We start from the raw sequence: 25679 nt of genomic DNA, 5'->3' as shown, positions 1-25679 counted from the left end.
TCAATTTAATTCCAATGAAACATCTGATGGATCTTCGAGAGACAACGCGATGATCAATACAAAATTCCATACAAAATTGCGACATTGCAATCCATTTCTGCGTACAGTGTGTGTTGACTTCCGGAGTGGCAGGATTATCCCATCCAGGTGGCATCAAAAAGAGCCATAAATGTTGCAAATGTCAGAGCAGCAGCCCCCGCCCCGCAAACCCATTGTCAGTGGTCGCACAGCTGGCAAATGCAAAGTAAATAGGATCGGAATGGGCACAGGGACATAGAGAGTGGAAAGTTAGGACCTTAGTGGGAGTATAGCAAATGCCCTTATTGTTGAATTATGTGAGAGCTATTTAGAAGGTATATATGAGACCATTTGTTGGGGAATTCTCCTCCACTGATATGAGACTTATTTCCAGAGATCGTCTTATAGCAATATTTTTTGATCTTCGAATCACAATCAACAATTTGATGAACAATTCTAATTGGCCCTCTTCCAACTTTTATTGAATCTAGCTCCAAGATCTAGAACTAGAAAACGCGGTAAATGGATATTCCAGTAGTGTTTGGTTTTAAGAGGACAACATTTTGTATTCATTGGTCTTTCCTATCCCATAGTGGCTCTTTCCTCTCTGTATGTATCTCTCGTTCTCTGGGCCTTGACGTCGTGCTGGGCTCATTTTGTTTCTTCCGTTGCATAAATTGAATATTTTGACATATGTAAGCGTGGCAGCAACAGTGCAACCACGCAGTCAGGGGAGGCAAAAAGGGAGGCGACAAAAATGAGCACAAATAAATTTACATGCATGCAGTTTTTGGTTAAACTGTCAGACCACAAATCAGAAATACACTAACACCATGATGTTTGTCCCATTGTCTCTGCCCCACGCTCTGTATTTATATGAATAACTACGGACAAAAGTGGTGGCATGACCATGGCGGGCGCATCGCACTACACCACACCACACCAGACCCCTGCCCCACCCCCATTTTCCCCCCATCATCAGTGAAAGGATGCTGGGGGGGCTGGCGAGAGATTTATGGATGCGAAGCGTTCTCTCTTCTATTGGTGGCCTATCCGTTGATGTGTGTGTGGGTGTATCTTTGTGTCTCTCTGTGTGGGTGGATCTGTGCGGAGTGTATCAGTGTGAGTGCATCTCTGTGTTGCTTTATCTGTGAGAATGTGCGGCCTGCTGCATGCTGCATGGATGTCATGCACTCTATATTTAATGAATGCCATAATGACTGCAATGCAACGCATGAAATATTTATAGATGTACTCGTAGCCTCCCATCCATCCATCCACTCGGCGCTTTAAGTGTTTACTCGAACTGGCTTTAAGCCCGCTGGCAAACAGCTGCCCGGCTCAGAGCTCCGCGGTCCGGGGGATAACTATCCGTTCGGAATTTACATTATCCCACTTCTGTCCCACCTCTGTCCCACCTCTGTCCCACCCACGTGGTGGTTGTTGTTTCTCTGCGGCGGTGGCCGCATTAAAATCCGTAATTTCCTTTAATAAAGCCGCACAAATTTAATTAACCAGCATGCAAATGCATTTACACCTTAATTATTAATTGAATTTAAATACATAAATACTGCCGAGTGTTCGATGCTGGCCCATCCGCTATATGCCCCCGTACCTCATGCGACTATGAATACACCGACAGACACGCAGATTTCCCGCCATGTACACAATATTACCAACTTTTCATATAGTGAACAAAATTGGAAAAAGTTATTGGTTTTGCTTTTGTTTATTTTGGATTTTTAATTTAAAATACATCGTAACAATTTTTTTATAGCAGTATAGCAGCCTTCGATTTTCGCTTACATGATACCAAAAAAGATAATAAGAATCGCCGCCCGATATACATACAGTATTGTTAGCTATAGGCATTATTTTGTATTTTTTACAGTCGCATTTAAATTGTATTTAACTTGAATTATTGTTAGTTTTATGGTTTCTGCGGTCGTGTTCGGCCAACAAAGGAATGGATCCATTATATTTTTTTAACGCGGCCAAACCGCGGCCATGTAATAATTATACAATTTGCAAACTGAAAAAATTATAAATATTTGGGGAAGGACTGCCCTGCTCTCTCCCATCACCTTCGACAGACAGACAACAATCCGTTCCATGCCAATGCATTTCTCTAGATTTTCCCATTTAAATGCATTAATTTACTTCATGGCAGACTGTGGCATTCGGTTCAATCTGACATATGCATTTCATTCCCAGCGATTGTCTTTGTAGGCTCTCGACACAGGGCCGCACAGCGATGCGCCAAAGAGTAGGCAACTATTTATGAACTCTGTATTTGAGTGTGTGGGTATTCATTGGTGTACGTGTGTGTGAATGCGTGGGGGCTAACTGTCAACGGCAACTGTGTGGCAGAGTAATGAAACCACGAGGAATGCAAACCAGAGAGTCAGATACAGGAGGCATGGGCCGAGCAAACAATAAAGAAATAAAGCAAAGGATCCTGAGGCCGAGACTTGAGATACTCTGCTCCAGACTAAATTCTACTTGTTAATGATATCTATAAGGATCTACTCGTACGTTGTGTAGAAACCAAAGAAGTAAGTAACGGCCCAATAGAAGGAGCAAGGAGAGGTGGGATCTACTCGATAGAGACCAAACTCAAACCTCTTTTGCGTTTGGTAGGGTATAACAATGCGTGACGAAAGCATAGCGTGGCATGATTCAGAGTCGGAGACGCAGACGGAGGCAGAGACGGACACGGAGACGGACACGGAAGCTCGGTTAGCGGCCTGATGAACGCCGCCAACTGGCGCGCGTGGGCACGCTGTGGCCCTGCGCAAATGTCATTATGTAACTGCGTATAATTAACCGAAAATCGTTTAAATGCGCGAGACCCTGCCCCGCATCGCCCCGCCTCGACGGCAGCACTGTGCAATTAAAAACGCTGGATGCAGATTGCAGGATGGATCTGTGGTGGCGCGGTGTGGTGGGTGGTGTAGAGAAATTAAGCGGAATTGCCAGGTGACAGAGTGGTGCAGAGACGCCGCAGAGCTGTGGAGCAAACAGCATTCCATTGCGTTGCATTGCAGCAGTGACAACGTGTTTACTTTGACATTAAATAAAGTTGTTTGGCTCTGGTGCGGAGTGTTCCCCGAGCTCTGGGGTTCCACTGGTCCGACATGATGGCACGCATAAATAACAAATAAATCATTTATGGTCAGAGCAGAAACATTTATTGAGGCGCACAGCCAGAGGGCGACGCAGAGACACAGCGAGAAAGTTGAGGAAAATAAATTAATTAAAAGTTTGCAAGGCAGCAGGAGGACAACCAATTTGTCTCGATGCTAAGAGGGGCGGGGGCGGGGACTCACACGAACACTCACATATACTGGGAGAAAGCCATGTACAATTGCCAAGAGAAAGGCATCTCGTCGCTGCTTCGATTATTGCACGCTTGCCTGCGCTCGCATAAATGTCAAATTGAGGACACGAAGTGCTGGCCCGGGATTGCAATCAGCAGCCAAGTGCAAATCTTTTCACTAGCTCCGATCTGCGCCCTGCCGCTGCCCCTGCCTCTGTCCCTCCCTCTGTCACTGCTCTGCCGTACGATGCTACACTCCTTACTCATTTGCAACTGTTGCAGCATGCTTCTGGATGAATATCCTTCCAGAGGGTACTGTGATTTCGAAGTACAAATCGGGTATATAGTACCCCAGAGGAGCCTAGTTGCACAGTTAGCCTCGAAGGGTATTTAAAGATTCGTTTCTCGAAGCCAGCGACTTTCTTTCTGGTTTTTAATTTGTCTTAAAATTTTAATTGCAAGGCAGCGCCGTCGATGATGGCAGGCGAGCGGGCGGCATACACTTTCATTTCTTATTGACATGTCAATGCACCGCAGCGTACGGCGTTACGTACACATAAATATGGCTAAAAGCAGGAGGAATTCTATGCCATAGGCAGCCGGCAGCCTCCAGCCTCCAGCCTCCAGCCTGCAGCCTGTAGCCTGTGCTGTGTATGGGGCAAAGTGGTGGTGGTAAGCGTTGTTCTGGGGCAGGCAAGAAAATTAATTAAAAATGCGCAACAAACTTGCGAAAAACTTTGCTCTCGTTTATGTTCCACTTGCTCTTGGTTTTTCCTGTTTGTGTGCAATTTAAATTTCGCCTCTGCTTCTTTTACCTATTCTACTATGTATTTTTGTTGTATTGTAGTAGTTTGAATGAATTTAAAAATGCAAGAGCTAGTCAGAGTAGAACAACAAGTTGAAGGCCTCTGCCCCACATATGGGTCTGGGTCCTGGGCCGCCCCTCTTCCCTTCATTTGTTTGCCGTTCTGTGCTTATTTTAGCATACAACTTTTGACGTTTCCTCTATGCCAGATGCTTATCAATAATTTATTTATAAGCTTCACCTCAAAACACATGTTGTCAGTATGCCATGTTGGCCTCAACACGCTGTTCTCTCCTCTCCAGCTCTCCTAATACTATTTTACGGCCAGAAGAGTCTGCTAGTTGCGTTGGCAGTTTGGCTAACAAGTTGCTGCCTGCCACGCCACCTGCCACATGCCACATGCCTCCGTGCCCTCCTTCTCACATGTGGAGGAAATATTTGCAGTCCCTGGCTCCTGGCTCATGGCTGATGGCTCCTGGCTCCTGGACTGATGCTGCCTCTTGTCCTCTTGTCCTTGTTGTAGTTATTGCTGCCACAGTCGTCGGAGTTTGCATAATTTATGATTTCGAAATGTGTTCATTTAGTTTTGCAAATTGTTGACATGAACAATCATTAGACCGTTGCACAGATTTCAGCATCATTTCATCCGTAAGGGCATTGAACGTTTTGGCTCAGAATTATGTTGAAAGGCGCCTACCAGCAGCACTGCCTGCATTGGAGCGAAGTCAGAGGGAATCAGTAGCATTTGAAGTCCTTGAAGTGAGTTTTTAGACTTGCTAATTTGTGCTACACAAGTGAGTGAAGTGACTGTGTGACAGACACATTTCGCACTAGAATCAGTCGTGCTTAAGCGGGCCTGACTGTCAGTCAACGCCAAATTCTCTATATTTGGTTGCTAAACAACTTAGGAAGTTGACACTTGCCAGGGAAAATATTTTCATCAACAACTCGACGAAAAATTAGCAAGTGTCAAAGATAAATAAAACTCGGGGCTGCCACTGCCGCTGCCTCCGCAATCGCCTCCGCCCCAATGTCGGGGGCCGGGTCTTCTTCAGGCCAAAGTATTTATTTGCCTGTTGAAATAGTGTCAAACTGAGTGGACTCTTCACATGCGGGAAGAGAGAGGCTCCTTCCAACTGTCTTGCCTACTCAATCCCCATATTCCCACCAGCACCAGCCCCAGCCCCAGCCCCAAAGAAAACTTGACTAACTATGCAAATAAGAGTGGCATGTGTGTGTGTGTGTGCCACAGCACCACCGCCAGTAGCAGTGGCAGTAGCAGTAGCTCCAACCCCCTTTGGCGACAGTTGGCGCAGAGTAAGTGCAGTTCGTAGAAATTAAGTAAGTTTTTAGCTGCAATTTTTGCCGAAAACTATGTCAAGTTTGGTTTTAGTTGCCAGCAAAGTTTTTGCTTAAGAAAATTGTAAGTATAAGTATATCAAAGGAAGCTGGAAAAGCGCGACTCAGGCTCAGACTCAGACTCAGAGCCACAGCGAACAGTGGAGACACTAAGCAGACGTCGGGCGGAACCTAATGAATTTCATGCATGACATGCAAGGCACGACTCAGGCTCTGGCTCTGGCTCTGGCTCTGACTCAGACCCCGACTCGGGCAGGGCTGGCTGCCGCTTAATTAAAACCATTAGGCGTGAGTAAAACTTAGCCAGAGAATCAAATTTGATGGGTGGCAGTGGCATGGGCATGGGCATGGGTACGGGTGTGGGAGTGGGTGTAGAAGATAGCGATGAGATCTGATGCAGGGAGGGTATGATATGGGTGAGTGAAGAATATCCCATCCCCCCATGCAGAAGCAGCCAATTTACATAGTTTCTTTAATGTTTGCTGCATAATTTTCACATTTTTCAGTGTCAAAACTATGGCTGCATTGTCTAGGAAAAACTGCTAGCGAGAGGAAAATCTTCTGCATGTTTTGGTCATATTCTAAAAATAATAGCACTGGGAAGCAGCCAGTCCCCGCCAGTCCCTGAGTGTCGTCCGGTCAAGTGGGTGGGCACCCACTTGGCTGACCCCTTCGGGTGGATTTTTATGACTTGGCGGCAACGACAGATGCAGCATATGGTGTGGCAAGTGGCAGGAGGTTGGGCCGGGGGTGTGGCATGGAAATTATAACATTTTCCTGCCCGCAACAGAAAACGAAAGCTTAACAAATTTCCCCCGACCCAGGAGGATGCGACTAATTTATTAGCAAAAAAGGATTTGCATTTCGAAGAAGTGAATACGGATTCCCAGAAGAAGCTCTATTTCTATCGGCTCTTATTTCTTAGGAAAATGTTGCAGTTACGGATCATTACTTCATGAGAATTCCATAAATAGATCCAAATCCAAATCCTCTGTGTAGGATGCATCTGGAAAAATAATGACGCACTCAGAAATGAAGTTGCTTCAGTTTTGCGTAAACTTTCCGCTCGAACGGTTGGACAAGATTGCCACATTTCAAGGCTGGGCCACGCGTTGGGAAATAAAGCTAAAAGCTCGGCAGGATATCAGAGCCACCACCAGAGAGCCAACCGCTATGTTGGCTTCTTAGCCGCTGAGCTATGGCCGAGCTAAAAAAGTTTAATTCAAAAACTTGTACAAAAATGCACATTTAATGGAAATTTACTACCTGAAGTCGCGTCTACGACAGGAGCAGCAGGAGGAGCCGCAGCAGCAACAAGGGAAACCCGAAACAAGCGCCACAAAGTTGCAATGGACATGGAGGAGGAGCCGTGGCAGGTGGATGCAGAGGCGTAGTGCCAGCATAATACAGAGTAGCAGAAGCATTAGCACTGGCAGGAGTAGAATCAGGCCAGGAGAAGCAGCTGGAGCCAGGAACAGAGAGAGATAGAGCCAGAGCCAGAGCCAGAGCAGAGAGCAGAGAGCAGCAAAGTGTTAACGGTTTGTTTGTGCGCCAAATGGCTGCAAGGGGGGATGGGGGACAATGATGGAGCCAGGGACAGGCTCAGAGCCAGGGCCAGGGCCAGGAATGTTATCCTGCAGTTGTCTGCTTTTGGCCCTGCGTAACCGGAAACGGAAATTGCGTAGCGCAGCCAAGTGCGTTGCAGGGGTACCACCAAGAGGCAGCGAGCCGTAACATGGACACCACCATTCAGTCGCCCCGACCCGGCTCCGACCCCGACCCTCAGAAAACGGGGTGGTGCGGCACAGGTGCTGCCGGTGGCTGTCATTAACGTGTTTTGTATTTTTAACGCGTGGTGATGGTAACGGTGGTGGTGTCACGCCAGTGTCGGGTGTCGGGAAATGGAGAGGAAATTATATCTGTGTATGAAATGGATTATCTCGTGGATAAACTTGAAATGATGGAATAGAGGAGACTGTGGTTGATCTGCGATAGGATTTGTCTAGCAGCTGAGAGGTAATTGTATCTGTGCATCTATTAGATATATCCACAGAGCAGTAGAGTATAATCCACCCCATCCATAGGTCCATAGAGGAGGAGAAACTTTAATTGAATTCGTCGTGAAAGCTCCCCTCATTAGCATTATTCGCCATTATATTCCTCCTCTCCTTCCTTTCCATCAAAGATCATCCAATCAGCTCTTAACTCTCGACTCTTTAACAATGCCAAGCCATTTGCGAAACCGAATCAAAGCCAATGGAAATACGAAAACTTTTTCATGTGCCACATCCTGCCCAGAGCAGTGAAAAGCGTAAAACGAAACGAAAATGCGAGGCGAAAGCAAATGAAAATGGAGCACTCCATTTGCTGGACCAGTCCGGGGACCAGTCCTGGTCAGTCCCCGTCCTGGCCATGTGCAATCCTGCTGCCGCACCGCAAGAGCCAAACAAATAAGAAATTAGTTGATGCCAAGTTGTTGCAGCTGCAGCTTCAGCTGCACTGCCGTTGCCGTTGCCGCTGCCGCTGCCGAATGGGAGGAAAATAGCAAACAGCGGGGCAAAAAGGAACAAAAAAAAAAAAAACTTTTCCGCTAATGTCTTAATGTAAAAGTTTGTTAGCCCGCAAGTGGGGAGGCACAACCTACCTGTGTATGTGTGTTGGGGCAGGGCAGGGCAGGGCAGACGAGGGTTGTGGGTGGTGCAACTTATGGCAACTTTTTAGCGAGCACGTTTGATTGAAATTTGTGGCAAATTGCTTGAAGCTGCAATGTGGCCAGGCCAACTTGTAATGGAATGATCAAACTGCCATCAGTGAGAGCTGCGCTGGCAACATTGTGCGCGGGTATCGGGGTTGAGTATGATGGGGCAATGAGGCAATGAGGCATAAAAGGCACACCTCTATTCGCCCCGCCCATGTCCACGGCCATATCCACGTCCACCCACTCTTATCAATCCACCCCAAACAACCCATTCAAATTGGAGAGGAAGGGTGGAGAGTGGGACAACACACACGTATCTGCAGTTTGTGCAATGCAATGGCAAAATGGCAACAGAACAGCCAGAGAGCCAAACAAATTGCCAGCCATTACCAGCCAGAAGGGTAATTTTTACTTTGCAGCTTTTCCAGGCGCTTTATTTGCCAGCCAAATTTGTACGAATTGCAGCAGCAGAGTGGCAGCAGCATCATCAGTTGTAAAAACCAACAAAGCTATTCCAAGAGCTACAGCTCCAGCTACAGCTACAGCACCACTAGAACCAGAACCAGCAATGGCACCACTCAAGCTGGCTGTCGATTTGTAATAGGTGATTTGGCAAAGGAAATTGAGACATCAATAAATGCGGCTTGGCTTGCCTTGGCTCTCCTTAAGTTGGCTCAAACGAGGGCGTGGCCAGACCGTATACGAGTGTGGCAGAGAAGAAGTATCAATAAAGGAAAGGGAAATGGGATAGGGAGCAAAGTATCAATGGGAATCAAAGTAGCCATAGGTTAAGGGTTAGGAACTTCCAGCAATATGCAAAATATAGCCGGTTTCATGCGTAAAAACGATTGGCAATAGCCTTTGTGGTTGCTATGGGTCTATCGCACAATCTTGTCGTTCTAATTGCCCAGAAAGACCTTCACTGGCACTCATTCTGTGGGGCACATTGAGGCACTGCATGCCCCTGCCGCTTGCTGTCTCTTCAGCTTTGATATTGCTTCATTCGCTGGGCTTGGAACTTTTTGAGGTTCTGGCCAATTGAACGTTATTGCCACGACTGAGCAATAAACGTGACCAGGACTTCTCCACTGCGGCAAAATGACAATTTTATGAAGTTTCCACAATCACGGGACAATAGAAGAATTTATTTGGAAGAAGGCAAACAAGGAAAATGGAATGCTACCTGAACCACAGCGTTGTACAGTATGAAATTGGCCACGTTTAAGCCGTCAACAATCAGAGGGAAACATGGCAATACAAACATCTACATAAATACTTTATCCAATCATGCATCGACGTATTTTTTGTCCATATGCTGCCACTGCAACCATCCAGAAGGTTAGATTAGGGACAGAGAGGAGTGGCATTCGCCACATATTTATGTGAAACTGTTTTTTAGCTCATAGAAAAGATTATCAAAATCCTCGCAATCAATATTTTTTGATATTTTAATCCGCTTTTTTTTGTTCCCACTCCGCTCTGTGCATGTGCATAGATTCCCGCCACCAAATGAACGACAATGAAGTGTAATCAATGAATGTCGGGCCTTTAAACTGGGCAAAAACCATAAATAATATTCAAACAAAAGCAGCTAACAAACAGCATCACCCAAAACAATAGAAAACAAACTCATTTCCACACCAAATGTCTGCGCAAAACATTAAAATAATCAGAACAATCATAATTGAAAGCGGGGAAAAAAAAAACAACACAGTAATATTAAAACCAACTATCAGGATCTGTCAGAGAGGAGCGTTCGGGGGTATGGGAAATGGTTGGGAAAATCGTCTGGCATGTGGACAATTTCCTGCAGACTTGCCGCAGCATTATACACGACAATATAATCTGGCGACAATTTGCGCCTAAAAGTTGGTTGCAAATGCAAACATCCTCCACAAATACTCGCATGAAAAACACATACATATGTACAGTGAATCTGTGACTGTGTCTGGTCGCCTAATATGTGGCTGTAGCTGCACTCAAATTTTCACATATCATTTAAAATGCATAAATTCTGCCGCCTGTAGCCTGCCGGGCATTACACAATTTTCGTTAACAATTTTCTGGGCCAACACGAAAGTGTCGAGTGTTTGAGTTGCGCCCGAGAGTTGTCCCGGCAGCCAAAAGCAAACAATGGCATACCATACCCGTACAAGACAAATACCAGAGACCAGGACCACGACCAGGACCACGACCAGGACCAGGGCGCCTTATATATTATTTGCAGTCAAATTAAATCTAACAGCTGTGAATGTTACATGTGTGCAGGCCTCCTGCTCTCCGGTTAGAAGAACAAATTTTCGAGGGGAATACTCGTACTCGTATGAATTTTTAATACAATTTGCGATGCGTTGTACGAGCAGCCTCAACTTTTGTTCTGCGCTTCTGCCGACTTCTGCGAAATGTTTCTGCTTAATTAAGTATGCTAAAAGGGGGCGGGGCAATACGCCCACACCCACTCACATGCGGACGGAAAGTAAAAAGCAAGAGAAATGAAATGTCATGAAACGATGGGAATAATCAAATTAATTTATATTACATCATATTCATTTGACCAAGGCACAAAGCCAGACGCCGACTGTCTGCTCTGCTCTCCCTCTCTCAAAGCCACCGGAAAGCAGGCAGCTGACAAAGTTTGACTGGTCCTTTCACTGGACATGGTGGACACTGGGACATTGGGACTTTGGACAAGGGACAAGGACAAGTTGAGGCAATAATTTACACAAATTGGCAATTTTGCTTGCCGAATAATGTCCGTCAAGTCGGGCGACGTAAAAGTCAAAATTCGGTCAAAACTTTTGCCGGCGACTCGTCCCACGTCCCCGCCCATCCCCGCCCGTCTCGTCCCGGAAAACTTGTTCTCACTTTATCGCATCTTTATCGGCTCCAGCTCGACAAACACGTCGGCGAAGGAAATTCAAATGATAAGAGCGGGTGGGCGGTGGGTGGTGGACGGTGGTTGCAGGGCATTGCGCGTTATGACAACATAAACGATATTTACTTTTTTGGGCCGTCGCCGTTGCTTTTGCTATTGCCATTTCGGCTGCCATTTCTTTTTTTCTTTCGATGCCTTTTATGCGGAGTTTTGCTTTCACCGTTTCTATTTCCTCTTCCCTCTCTCTCTCTATCTCATTGTATAAGGCCAAAACTTTTCGACTGTTTCTCAGTGGCGTTTTCTTTTGGGTTGCTTTTTTCTACTTTTTGCTATTTGAAGTACTTCAAAGATTTTAGCATATTTTATTTGAATACTTTATTTCGTAAAATGCGTTTCTGTGTATGTGTGTGTTAAGAGAAAGAGAGAGGCACATAGAGAGAAGAAGAGAGATAGAAAGATAGAGCGGGCGATTGTGTAAGCGGGGAAAAAAAGAGTGCGAGGGAGCTGGAGAGCGTCTAGGAAACGAACGACATGACTTTTTCAGCTTTGTTGGCCCCTCCTCCTGCTCCTCCTCCTCCGCCTCCTCCTTCTCCCTCTCCCATATCCGCACTTCTAACTAGTTTCTATGTCTTTGGCACAAAGTTTTGCCTTCAGTCGTTGGGAAATGAAATTTTTGAAAATTTTTCCGCGGGGAAATGAAAAAGTTTGTCCTGGTGGACACAATGCGGCCGGGCTGGCATTGCCCTCGATCTTTTCAACCGCTTGCTTGTCGCGTCCCGTTGGTCCTAGTTAATATTACGCATACGCCGCGTCTGCCCTTTTGACTTTTCTCCTAGACCCGAGACCCTGAGACCGCTTTCACTCCACCATTTGCGTGCCAATGTGTTGGGCAGAAGGCGCAGCTGCTGACGAAGTCCCGCTCCAGGACCAAGACCAGGACACGGAGAATAGAGCGCACAGAGAGCAAAGCGTGGGATAAGCAATAAAGGATAATGTCATTCAATGTTTTGTGTCTCGCGCACACAGCAACAATGACAAGAGCAACAACAAAGCGACAAAGAGAAAGAAAAGGCTAGAGTTGTGAGCCGAGGCTTAAGATACCCTTTCAGATCAATCGTTCTTTCGAAAATCATAGATAAAAGTCTTCGTTTTTCCTGGTGATCATTCTATTCCTAGCCTTTAAAACTGAGGGTGGAAACGGATGGACAGAGGAGAGAGAGAGAGAGAGAGAGAGGGCGGTGGAGATGGCAGATTCGATGTATGTCTGATTGCCTGCTTACTATCATAATACCCTCTAATAGGGTATGGAAAGCGGAAACGCTTGCCATCATCAGCGTCGTGCTCATCCCCCATCCGCCGTCCCATCCTCGTCGTTTTCGTCGTCGTCGTTGTCGTTGTCGTTTTCGTTGTCATTGGCAATAGTTTCGCCCCCGACTTTGTTGCCGTTTTCGGCTTCGTCTTCGGCTGGCAGCTCCAGCTCCACTCCTCCACAGACAATAGTCAAAAATGTCTTCATGTTCAGGGAGCGAGGAGCATAACGGAAATTCGCATTTGAAAAATACTTTCTTCATTTAACAACAATGTAGGGAGCGACAGCGCGGAGGAGGTGCAAGGACACACACACACAGTGGCGTGGCATGGCAGGCAACACACTGCCTTGGTGGCAAAGTGTTGGCATTACTGTAAATCGTTTTCGTTTTACGTTTCATAATGACAAAGACACTGGAACTGTGGAACAGTGGAGCTGTGTAACTGAGGAAAGCGTACTGCCAAAGGAAAAGGAAGGGGAAGGAAAGCGAACCCTGTCGATTGACAGACAATGGGCGGAAATGGAAAGCGAAGCTCTCAAAATAGGAATAGCAAGAACAAAAGTAACATAATAGTGCAACAGAGACGAAATGTTTTTTAATGAGAGTAATCGGATCGATAATTTTCCACGAATCAAAAAGGTTTTCAAGAAGAAAACAATATGAGAATGCTAATGGGATTATTGGAAATTTCTATGGGAATTATTATAAGATTTCTATATAACTTAATCCAATTTTCTCCATTTTTCTACTGGAATTTTATTGAACAACTTTTCAAATAAACGCAAATATGGTTGGAAATTTGATTTTTATTTGGGACCTAAGCAGCATTCTGCTACAAAGCTTTTGCTTAGATTGACAGCAAATATAATATGTATTACAGAAAAACACTTGCTTGAACGCTTCAGTCAGTCATGTACTGGTACATATGCCAACTAATACAATGCTGACAAGAAGGCGACAGCTCATTTTCATCGTCCTCATCAGGAGCAGGCCCTCATCCACAGCAGGGGCAGCAGCAGGAGCAGGAGCATTCCGAGCAGGTGCTGGAGCATGGAGCATACCCCAGCAGGACATGCGGTGACATTTTGCTGGAAGCGTTTCACAGGCGCGGAAAACTCGTATTTAAATCTAATTTTGTCACCCAACAAACAACGACATGTCTACGCGAACACTCCCTGCAACTGATGCTTCTGCCTCTGCCTCTGTCTCTGCTCCTTCCCGGTGGTGCTCGTGATGGTGGTGTGTGCTTTTGACTCACTGTAATCGTGATTTCCTGTGCAACAGACGGTGTCAGAGCTGCGGCAATCCACCCAGGATGATGCAGGCAGTCACTCAGAGACCCAGAGAGAAACAGAGAGAGAGAGAGATATATATAGGGAGATGGCGGAGAGCGGTAGATACTATAGCCAGGGTGTTGTTGTTTTCTGTTGGTGCCTTTGTTGGGCGCGTTAAAAATGTCACAGCGCATTGCATACTTATTGGCGCATGTGTTAATGCACCACCACCCCAGCCCCAGCCACATTCTAGAGCCCTTCCCATCAGCCCTGCCACAGGCTAAATGTTACGCGCTGGATGCATTTGCGGCTGGGGAAAATCCTTTCGCTTTTTTTCTCACTTTTCTCTGTTGCATTGTGTCGAGCGCCAGCGCCGCGCCGCATTCGACGTTTGCATATTCTCGACGCTGGATTTTTTCCCATATATACGTATACCTTTTGTGGCAGGTGTTTGAATTAGCTTTCTGTGGGTTGGATTGGCCGGGGCAAAGCGGCAGCACAATGGCTTGCAATTGCACAAAAGCTTATTAGGTTTTCCCTCCAGCTCCCCCTTTTTTCTCTCTGTGTATGCCATTTGGTTTCAGTCCCCTCTCACTCTCACTCTAACTCTGTGTGTGTGTGTGTGTGTCTGTGTGTAATACTTTTTTACAACAAATAATGCGCTTTGAGGTCGCGTGCTTCACGTGTTTTAATCCATTCGCTTTCAGGATCTACACCAGCTCTGCTCTGCTCTTTCCTGCACCTACACCTGCTTCTGTACCGGCAACGCTTTTAACTTTGTGGCACTTTTCCGCTTCGCTTTTAGCGGGCTGGCGGCGGGGCGGCTCCGAAAATCCATTTGACAATCAAAACTACAAAGCGGAACTCGACAGACCCCAAAAACTATGAGACCCACAATGTTGACTACGATGTTTGGGAATCGTTTGAATAGAAAACATTTCTTTTTACCTAAAAAATTACCTACTTAATTTACCTAGAAAATTATAGTTTCTAAAAGACTCAAATTGTTAAAATCCAAATGGAATGTGCATGGGTTATAGACGCTTTCCTTATAAACGATCTTTATACTCTTCAATTTACTGTGCCCAAAATTTTCTCCCTAGCCAAACCACATCCTTAATTTCGAATAGCAAATACTACTACTCGTTCGCTGAACTCAACTGTATTCAATTTCCCTGCAAAGGGTTAAGGATACGCCAGGATGCCACCCATCGGACTATGCCATGAATTATATTTCGACAACAATGAGTGGCTAACGGTAGCTGTGGCTGTTGCTGGTCCTGGTCCTGGTCCTGGCCAAGCGGATGCGTTGCCAATGGCAATAATGTGGCCTGGACCACTTGAACAGCTGAACACGAGGTGCTTTGTACAAGGAATTTTCAGCTCGAGTTGCTGTTGATTTAATTCAAGAGGCAATGCATTTTCCCAGTCAAGTGTTGCATGTGAAAAATTCTGGGCAATCCGATGCTATTATCCTTCATCTTTTTTTATCGCTTGCCATGGGGCAAGCGCTACTGATGGTGATAGTGGTGGTGGTGGTGGGAGGGTAGAGGAGCATCGTAATTGCTGGGTTGTTGGGTGAAAGGCGTTGTAACATAATTTCCGTACAAAATACATCAAAATGGACCATCCAATTGAAATCTCCATTTTCATATGTTTCCATAGCAGTCTAAACGATGAGTGACCCATACACACACACACACACACACACATAGATGTGCAGCCATGTTGCTGTGGTTAGTTAGCATCTGTGTTTGTATTTGTATTTGCATTTTGCATTTTCTGCCACCCACACACATAGTTATATATGTATATGTATAAAGCGGGAGACATAGAGTGGGGACAAGCGCATAACAGTGGCGTACACATGTCCATGTCCGTCACATTTGTCGGACGCCCATGTATTAGTGTTTACCTCTGCTCCACAAACACCCTATCCCAATGCTTGCGCTCCATCCTGATGATTTTTATAGGCGGTAGATGCTTCCAACATACCTCCTGAAAGGAGGTATTCTTAATCACCCTCAATAATCGAGGCACCTTCTGGAATGGTGAAATCATTCCCGATTATATGCACACTCTCGGGGAGCAATGGGTATCCTTAAAGCCCGTAGATTATACCTATGCGCTTTGTTACCAGCTTTTTCTGTCGATTTGGCCCGGCACATTTGTGTTTGTTCAGCTACTTTTGCGGTCTGCCGCTTTTCGCGTACATTTCAACCACATTTGTAGTCACTCCGGTTTCAGTTCGCGCATTGGACAAGCGCCAAAAACCCAAAAGAACCAAAAACAAAATAAAAAGCCAGGAACCAAACAAAAAATAGCTCAAGTGCTTGAATGGCGACAGGGCAGTGGATGGGCTCTTCTAACTCAAGCTCAAACTACGAGCATTTATGGTTCCGCATTCGTCACACACTACTATTGAAACCAGATATTTATCGATGCTTTATCGCTCTCTAATCGCTAATTTATGGTCTCTAATGGGAGCATCAGACTATTTCGATTGGCACACTGCAGTTAATGCGACATCATTCCGAAATATTTTACAACCTTTTTGGAATTTGAACAGCAACGTTTTTCAATGGCCAGCCAGGATTTGCATTTGTTTGATGATCGAGTGCATTAGGAGTGCCGTCAAATTGATGCGAATTACCATACAAATCTATAATTTCCAACGAAATTAGTGCACACAAATTTTTATCGCAATTCAATGGGATGTTCGGGACAAATTTTTCTGTGCTCTTGACTGCATGGGGCGTATGCGCAATTTGATGTTCTCGAAATTCAATTAAATTTGGCAAATTAAAGCGAAACTGGAAATACTGAAGTGAAATTTAATTGCATGGGGCAACACCAGAGCGTCACTCGGCACTCCCTGTCCTCGGCGTGTCTCTCTCTGGGGAGGGTCAGGGCGAAATGCAGCACGTATTTATTAGCTGACGTGCATTTGACGAAGGTCGAACGAACGCGTTCCACAATGAGGTTGTGCTGGAGGATAGGGGAGGGAGGATACGAAGGCTCCCGGAGGTCGCTGATTGACTCACGATTATGCAATAAAACAGCAGACGACAAGCAGGACAACACTCAAATCCCCACAGAGACAATGGCAAACAGACCAAGATTCTATCTCTCGCCCTCTCTGGCTACATCTACCATTCTGACTCTCTCCTTCGGCCTGGCTATATCTCTCTTTCCCTGCGAAGGTTTCATTGGCTTCATTTCGGCACCAGCTTTTGAAAAGCTAAAACTTTTTTATGTCCAACTCATTAAAAATGTGCGCCAATGGACTTTATGCAGGCCCGACCCAAAACCAGGGCCAGAGGGATCCTTCATTCAACTTCCAACAAAAACGAGGGTCTAGCTTGTTTTTTGTTTTTTTTTGGGTGTTTTCTCTGGGATTTTTCGCCTTTTGCCTCCAGATTTCATGAATGAGAACGGGGGCCAAGCCAACTTGAATCCAACAGCCAAATGCAATTTCCAAGTTTTTAATGTGCGAAATTTCTAATTTAAGATTTACGATATTTTTATGTCGAATTACATTTCCCGGTTCCTGCTGTTCCTGTAACTGCCCCCCTTCCCTGCCCTCCTGCCACCCTGCTCGTCCTGTTTTTGATGTTCGCTCATTTTCAAGCCCTGGTGTTTGGCTGCGAATATTCCTTTGGCCATTAGCTTTTGGCCGCCTGCTGTTGGCCCGAATTTTTTAATGGATCGACTCTTTAATTGTGGAGCCCCGATGCGTAATGCCCTGGCCCTGGTACTCGAGCTCTGAGCTGCAGGGCCTCGTCTCCTCGATGGGTGGGGGGCGGGCTCTTAATTATAGACACGCCCAAAGGTCAATGGTCGCCTTTTGATGCAAATTTTATGGACTGGAACTTAATTGGCCCGGACCATTGGGTCCGGTTCATCTCATATCCTGGCCAAGCGCTGGCAAAAATAAAATAAAATACACCAAAAAATATATCTGCCGCCGGCAAATAAAATACTCTGTTCAAATTGTTTTGCCACTGACCAAACAACAACAATTTGTAACGGACAGATTTAATGGGGCTATTGCTGGATCTGATGGGTGGAGGGGCGGATGGGTTGTGGGTGCAGTGGGGATCTGCTTCCTTTTTGGTGGGGTGCCTCTGTAAATGCATATCCGATTGCAGCTGCAGTTTTGTTAGTTAGGGCAATAAATTGTTGTGTGTGTGTGTGGGGGGGGGGGGGGGGAGGGAGAGGGGGAAAAAGCGATTCTGGGTTTGGGGCTTTTTTAGGGAGAATTTGTCAGATTCAGAGATTGCATAAAATAAATTGGCCAACGATTGATTTGGGGGATTTGCCATACAATTTATTACCGCCGCGATAAAGGCATTCGAGTGTCAACACCAAAATGGCAACATTCCACGCGGCATGCAGCATGCGGCATGCGACATGCGTAAGGTCAAATATTTTTCCGGGACATGCCACATAATCCTTTCGCTTAAGGTCACATTTTACAGCACATTAGGCCACATCAAAATCTTCCGCAATTTAAACCGCTTAAGTGAAAAGCGACGACGAACGAGCAGAACACGTGCTCCGGGCCGGACACAGAGCAGTCCTTCCGTCCCTGCGATCTCCCCCATGGCACTAGATTCCAGGGTTTTCCCCCGAAAAAGAAAACCACAAAAACCGTATCTCAATTGCAATCACTCAAAACAACGGAAATGACGCTTAGCACAACTTCCTGTCGCTCCAAAAGGACAGACAGACGAACGGACAGAGGACGAACAGGACGAACAGCTACGGGACGACGCGCAGCTGAAACGTGGCCATGAGCAGGAGCTGGTAAAACCTACCTCCCCCCTCCCCCCTGTTCAGAATTGTAATTCATGTCGCTGGGGGTTTTCTTTTTTGGCATATTTGTCAACTCTGTTTCCACTGCACACATGATGAGGGACAGGGGCAGGTCGAGGGGCCGGGAGAGTGGAAGTGGGTGGCTGCCACGCCTACCACCATCACCACCGACTGGCTGGCACATTCAAGTGCAATTTCCTTGTAATGCGAAACTATGTCATTTTGGCACGGACGCGAGCCGAAGAGCAGCACCACTCCCGGACTAGGACAGCCGCAGAGTCCATCCACAATCCCGAAACCAGCTACAGGGCCTGGGCCTGGAATAGGACCTTCACCAGAGACACATATCCTGGCAATGAGTGGGCAATAGATAGTTGGTCTCAGCGCGTGCATACAAACATGACACGTTGCCGGCTCTTGTGCCGGGCCATAGATGCCACTCGTGTCCACCTGCTCTCAGCTGTTGGCACATTGCAATCTGAGCCGGAGCAGCAGAGCACCAATTCCTGGCCAGGGCACGGCAATGGGAATGGGTGTTCCGAAAATAGTCATAGACCCATAGACCCAGGGCCATGCGGCAGCAACCAAAGTGGCAACGAGAGTGACAAGCACAGCCAAGCAGACAGGCCAGTCTACAGAGGAGCGGTGAGTGGAGCGGAGGGGAGGGGACGGCAGACACTGGGCTGGGAGCCCTTGTGACAGGCGGCATTTGATAATGTCAAGCCCCAAATCAGCAACAGACACCGACCACGCCGACGAGTCAAATGCCGCTGACCGAACCGAACCGAGCGGAAACCGAATAAAAGCTGAGGCTGGGGCTGGGGCTGGGACGGAAGGAAATTGTACGTTGCGATTTCAGACAGTTCCCTCTTCAGGCTGGAGGCAGAACACCACACACGTGGGGATCTCAAGTATCCGTCTGTCTGAGCCATCATCGGCTCTGGGGCACGACTCTGGAGGAACTTGGTTTGAGCTGGACACGTTTTAATTGGCCCAACATTTGTCTTTCTTTTTTGTCTTTACAGAGCAGTTTCACATTTTTGTGGGCGACTTGAGCGCCGAAATTGAGACACAACAATTGAAAGACGCATTCACCCCATTCGGAGAAATATCGTAAGTAGAAAATTGTAATTAAAATCAAAGGACAATTTTTGATAAGGGTTTAAGCAGAGCCGTGCCAAGGGGGTGCCACGGGTGCACAAATTGGGGTCGGCGAAAAAATATTTCACAATGAATGCAAGAAGAGTAATGTTTTAAATAATCTTTAAGTTATCATTTGATCTTAAGTTAAGTACAACAAAATGGCAACAAACGGCACATTATTTTTTATTATTTTGTTACAACTAAATGTTATTTTATTTCCATCCAAAACATGTTGGATGCTTGTTTCCTTGGCGCGGCCCTGGGTTAAAGTTAAGTAATGAATATCATATATTTGTTCAGCTGAGTTCAGTACTTACTCCTTACATACTCCTTCTGTTTCGCCTTCATTTGTATCTGTGGTAAATGTAAATGACGAATATCACCGAAGTCACAACCGACAAAATCAGTGCTGCTACACGAACTATCAAAACCCAGTTGTACCGGCGTCTTGTTTCATTGGGCCCCTCATTCGTTGGCGGCGGCATAATACAAATCGAATGATAACAAATTTTCACACAGAATATAGAAAATATAGTAACTCTCCAGTTTTTGTTTGACAAGAAAAGAAAAACCGATTACAAAGGATGTAGTATCTTTGGAGTTGATTGGAGTTCAAGCTGCGGCTTGACCAGGCAGGCATCTTCTTTGAGGTACGTTTTGGTCTTCTACAGGGTCAAGAGACCTTTAAGGATGACCTGGTTTGACAGGCACATGTCTGTCCTATCCCTAGTACGCAACTATTTTCAGCTACATTATATTTCGACTGGCACATTAACTTCAATCAAAGAACATTTTGGCACACTTGTGCGGCCCCAAACAGCAAATTGTTAAATAAACAAACAAATGGTAAATAAAGTCCTGCCTCTGATTCGGACTCTGTCTATGCCTCTGGTTCCCATTCCAGCGCCTATCTACGCCTTAATTTATGAATAATTAGCGAGTCGAAGGAAACCGCGAACCCAGCAGCAAAATTATTTCTTTTCTCTTTCCCAAAAGCATGAGTGAATGGACCATTGAAGCCCTGCCGCGGCGGGGGGTAGCGGTGGTCCGGGAGCCCTGAGCAACGGGCAATAAATTAATAATTTAATTTTCGACTTTTTTGTTTGAGCTGAAACAGGGTGTGGGCAGCAGGCGGGACAGCCCAGCTCCAGCAACAGCCAAATGCAATGGGGAGCTGTGGCAAGCCACAAGCAGCTGTCGACGAGCTGTGGGACGAGGCACGATGTCGGGGCAAACAAACGCCCAACGAATGCCCCAAAAAAATATTAGAGCAGAACAAGTGAAAGCAAATAAAACGGATTTGTACGAGTATATATGTATGTACATAAATATATCTGGACATCCATCCAAATGTAGGCCCGGAGCTCAGGTCAGTAGCCAAAAAGACATCCACCCCTCGCTGGAATTGGTAGCTTGTTTCGCAGGCTTTTCATTTGCCACTTTCTTAATTAATGAGCATCAGACTGGCGACTGCCTCTGCCACACGGCAGAGCTAGGGGACCATTTTCCCTTTCCTGCCTTTGCCTTCGCCTGTGATTCGGATTCCGTCTTTTACCTCGGCTTTCCTTCATCCTGACTCTGCCTCTGCCTTCCTCCCTCCCCTCCACCCATGTTGTTTGCTCTCATTTCTTGGAGACTTTCAGCTGGCTCAAAACGTTGAACTCATTTCGCCAGAAACTATTTATTCGAGTGCAGGGGACCAAATGTACATTCAACATTTTTCGAGGGCTTGCCCTTTTGAAGTTCCTCTCTGGATTTTGGGGCGCGTTTTGTCCCCCCGCGGCTCTCCATGGGTAAATAGTGGAATGTTCTGTTCCTTCCGCATGTTTATTTTATGGCCAGAGCGCAAATCTACGAAATAATTACATTTTTCATTTACACCTGAAGTGGCCCCCGCTTCGCTTCGCTTCGGTTATGTCCTGTTCTGTTCTGCTCTACGCTGCTCTGCTCGGTGTTTTGCCTTGGGGCTTAGAGGGAAACGGAGCTTCAAAGATTGCCATTCTGCCACGAAGAGGACACTGCCGTCGATGTTGTCTACGTCGTCGTCGTCTTTTGCCTTTTAATTTATTGCTTCTTATTTTTTGAGTGCCCGCGTGGGAAATAATCGCAAATATGTCGGCGTCGTCGGTGCTTTCTTCCTCTTACCTACTTTTCATCATCAGGTTAACAGCTCTCGTGGGTGAATTTTCATTTAGTCCTGCATAAGGAGCAGAAATTTATACAACAATTTCACCCTACGCCTTGGGCACTGTCTCTTTCTAATTAACCGACTTAACTTTCAAACAAACAACAAAAACTTTGCCATGAAATGTAAGTGGTTTGGTTTTATCTTATGATTTATATAGATATGTTTATATTTATGCAGGTATGTGTATATGCTGAAAGTTTCTGTGGTTTTTCTTTGTTTCATATCGAGGAAAACTCATTAGAAAAGTCGAGCATGAGTGGGGGGGCACGGAACAAAAGGAAATGTAATCCTTCAATTAATTGTATACCTTTGATATTCTCCCGACTCGGCCATAGAAATCATAATCCCCTCAAAATAATTAGGTCCCTTTGAGTTTCCAAATCAATCAACACCCCGCCCCTACAGGGCCGGGCCCTCCTACTAAATCATGCGCCACCTCGTGGCCCCAGGAGCACACTTGTCTGATTTCCCATCAGCGGATCGGATCGCATCGCATGATTCGCCACTCTGCCTCTTATTGCGTTACCCTTTGAGCATTAATGCTCGAGTATAATATACCACATGGTAGTTCTGTTCCATTTAATGGGCTAGCGCCGGCACCACAATCCGATTAGACAATATAATGATGTGGCATTCCATATCCAACTCCTCCTCTGAAGACGGCATTCTTATAATGGCCATAAAACACATCGCCCAAACACACAGAGGCAAAAGCCTATAGCTACAGACCCAGTTCCAGATCCAGCTCCAGCTCCAGCCCTGGCTCTGGTTCTGGCTGTGTGCTTATTTTAATGCAGCTAATTAATTATTTGGCCGGTCAAAGGATCAACATAAAATCCAAGTCAAGGGGCCCCGACACCATTCTCCATGCTATAGGCGTGCCTCCTTGTGCTGCCCAATTAGTTAAATTCGGAGAAACCCATCGATTGCAGCAACACCAGCAAGAAAGACCGAGACATGAAGTGCCTCCTCCTCGTTGATGGCACTCGTACAAAGCGGAAATTCAATTATCCGGCTGCGGTACTCCGGCACAAATTGCGTCCGTTTGTTTGATGCAGTTGCCGCAAAACCAAACCAATAGACTCGCACTCGTACCAATGCCTCTGATTAATTACATGCAATATGCTGGGGCACTCTGAATATCCTTATTCATAAATAAATAAAGCGAAAGATAAAACAAAAGCAGCGCCGGACAATGGGCAATTTGATTGGAAAGGCCACGAGCCATATTCCTATTCCCTACCCCTATCCCTATCGATATACATGGACACGTTCGGCCAATATTCGAGATGATGATTGGTGCGGTTACTCATGATATTGTTGCCATCCTTATCAAATGGATTTATGTGAGTCATGACCCATGGCCCTCGACTCGGTCGGTAATTGGCATCTCTACATTGTGTGTAACAAAAGGATTAACTAGGCCTTTGTAAAAAACTTTGACGCAATATCTGCGCAGGAATGGGTACACATTTTTCCAAATTTTACTCAAACTTGTAAGGCTCTTAGGTGCAAGAACAGAAAAGTCCTTTTGCGAGAAAGCAAATCAAGAAGATAATAGTTGATACTAGTTCGGGACTGCAGGAAGTGAAAATAAACCCTATAGCACCATAGCCTTTCATTTTTTCGGGAGTTACTTTTAATGACACTTGGGAAAGTTTTTGATTTTGGTTTGCTGTCTGCCCTCCTGTCGGCGACATCATTACGTTGATTTTTCTGGCGGATCGGGATGGGGGGCATATAATTTTGTCCCTCGATTTGGGCGATGCCGAAAATGAGCAAAACTTTCAACTTAATCTATTCAGAAAGTTGGCTCAGCTTCTGGTCCTGGGTCCTGGGTCCTGGTACTGCTACTGGTACTGCTACTGGTCCTCTTTACCCTTCTGCCGCGGCCTTTTCATAAACTTCAAAATGCGCTTGTGCACGTCTCCAGTTCGACTTTGACTTCGACTTGGACTTGGAGCAAGTGCAGCAGCGGCAGCAGCAGCGGCAACGGAAACCAATGATCGGCGACAAGTGGGCGCCCGACTCACTGCTGCAACGGAAATGGTGGAAAAAGTTGAGAGAGAAGCTCCAAGTAGGCGTCGGCCTTTGTTGCAAGGCGGCGAATGACAAATCAAAATCGCATTCAAATGCGACGCGGCGTGCAGCGGAAGTTAATGCGAAAAACTTTTGCCCCAAAACGCGGCACAATCAGTAAAGCATCTCTCTCTTCGGCTCCACGCTGCAGTATGGAGGGTGGGGGGCATCCCTGCCTCCTCCTAATCCTCCATCGCCTTTCCTTCTCTTCTTGTGCGTAGTGTGAAAAATGAGTGTTGCCAGGCTTTGGGTTGCAACCGCAAAAGCCTCGACATTTTTTTTTGTTCCGCCTGCGACGATTTATATTTGTGGCAAAGTGTCAAAAGTTGTCCAAGGCGAAAGTTGCGTATCGAAATCATTGCCAGATCGGGGCCAACTGTCGTCTTTAAAGCAGCAACAAAACTCCCAAGCCGAATGCAAATTAAAGCAAATGGAAAATGGAAAATGGTTCATGGTTCTGTAAACTTTATAATATAATTTTAATGGGGGTTGAGTGCAGGAAAGTTTGCACAATCATTAAATTGCTAAACGATTTTCATTTTCAATTTGTACAGACTTTGTATCAATAAGCCACGCACAGGTTTAATGTTTAGATAATAGACAGTGGCCGGGACAGAGGCAGGGCAGCCCTGGGCATAAATTTATTTAATTTACTTTTCTGCTGCGGCAACTTTTTTGGTGCCGCCGACACTTGGGCCACGGCTGCTCTGAGGCAACTTTTCACATAAAATACGCATTAATTCATTAAAATTGACAAAAGGCGAAACACAAGTGCCATTCCTGACTGGAGGAGCTGTTGGCGGTGGTGCTAAAAGCTCAATGACTCCATGACCAAGTGACTGACTCTTCGACTGAATGATTTCCAGACTCTGGGACTCAATGACTGCCAAACACTTGTACTGAAAGACTGTTGGTCTGTGAGAATATACGACTGAACGACAAACAAATTTTGATTGATTGACTCTTGGACGCTGGAACTCCGTAGAACTGAAACAGAGCTTGCTGGTCTCACTGCTTGCCTGAGGGACTAACTGAATGACTTAATGCCGGACTCTTGAGCTAAATGACTGCCTAACTCTTAGAGACTGGAAGACTGAATGACTGCCCTGCTCTTTGAATGAAGGACTGAATGACTGCGCCCGACTCTGGCTAACTTTTGGACTGAATGACTGGGCCGCACAGCCTCACAGACAATGTCTTGCCCTGCGTTTTGGGGCCAACTAAACGGCGCTCTGTTGGCAAGCCAAACAATTTGCAAAACGGCGCCCCGCAGTGGCTAAATGTATATAAATAAAAGTGCTTCGCTTCTCTCATCTCCGGCCGTGGAGGGCAGGGCAAGGCGGCGCCTTTTAAAATTAAATCAACGGAAATAAAAGGGACAACCAGGGATAAGGGACAGGAAACTTTTTTATCGCGCCAACAAAGCCGCGCCAGAAATTATGCTGCAATGAAGACGACAACGACAACGACAACGAGTCGTCGGGCGGCGTCGAGCGGCGTCGAGCCCTGGACTGTGGATGTGAATCTCTGGGCCCTGTGGATGTGGATGTGAATGTGGATGGGGGCTGGAAAAGTGGCGGATTTGGGGCGACAATTTTTGGCTGCCGTTTAAAATGGCACTTTGGCTGCCTGTCATTTGCAGGCAGCGCGGCACAAATTGAATTTAACTGCAGTTTTTCGGGCCTCTTCTTGGGGTCTGGGCTCTGGCATCTGGGGGTCCCCTCCAAGTTGATCTGCTGCCAAAAAGCGGCTCAGAAACAACTTGGAGCCGACCCGACCCGAGACCCGCACAT

The 25679-nt window shown here is 46.2% G+C and overlaps 1 protein-coding gene across 1 annotated transcript in view; it reads left to right on the top strand.

Moving 5' to 3' along the window:
* Positions 1-25679, top strand: part of LOC6588397 (nucleolysin TIA-1) — a 90214-nt gene that overhangs the window by 32606 nt on the left and 31929 nt on the right. The window contains exon 3 of the mRNA XM_026984245.1: positions 19502-19589. Coding sequence (XP_026840046.1) covers positions 19502-19589 — 88 coding nt within the window. The remainder of the gene's footprint in view (positions 1-19501; positions 19590-25679) is intronic.

The sequence above is a fragment of the Drosophila persimilis genome, unplaced genomic scaffold (assembly GCF_003286085.1).
Source record: "Drosophila persimilis strain 14011-0111.01,24,50 unplaced genomic scaffold, DperRS2 tig00000000-arrow-pilon, whole genome shotgun sequence".
NCBI lineage: Eukaryota > Metazoa > Arthropoda > Insecta > Diptera > Drosophilidae > Drosophila > Drosophila persimilis.
This window is presented reverse-complemented; position numbering and strand designations above follow the sequence as displayed.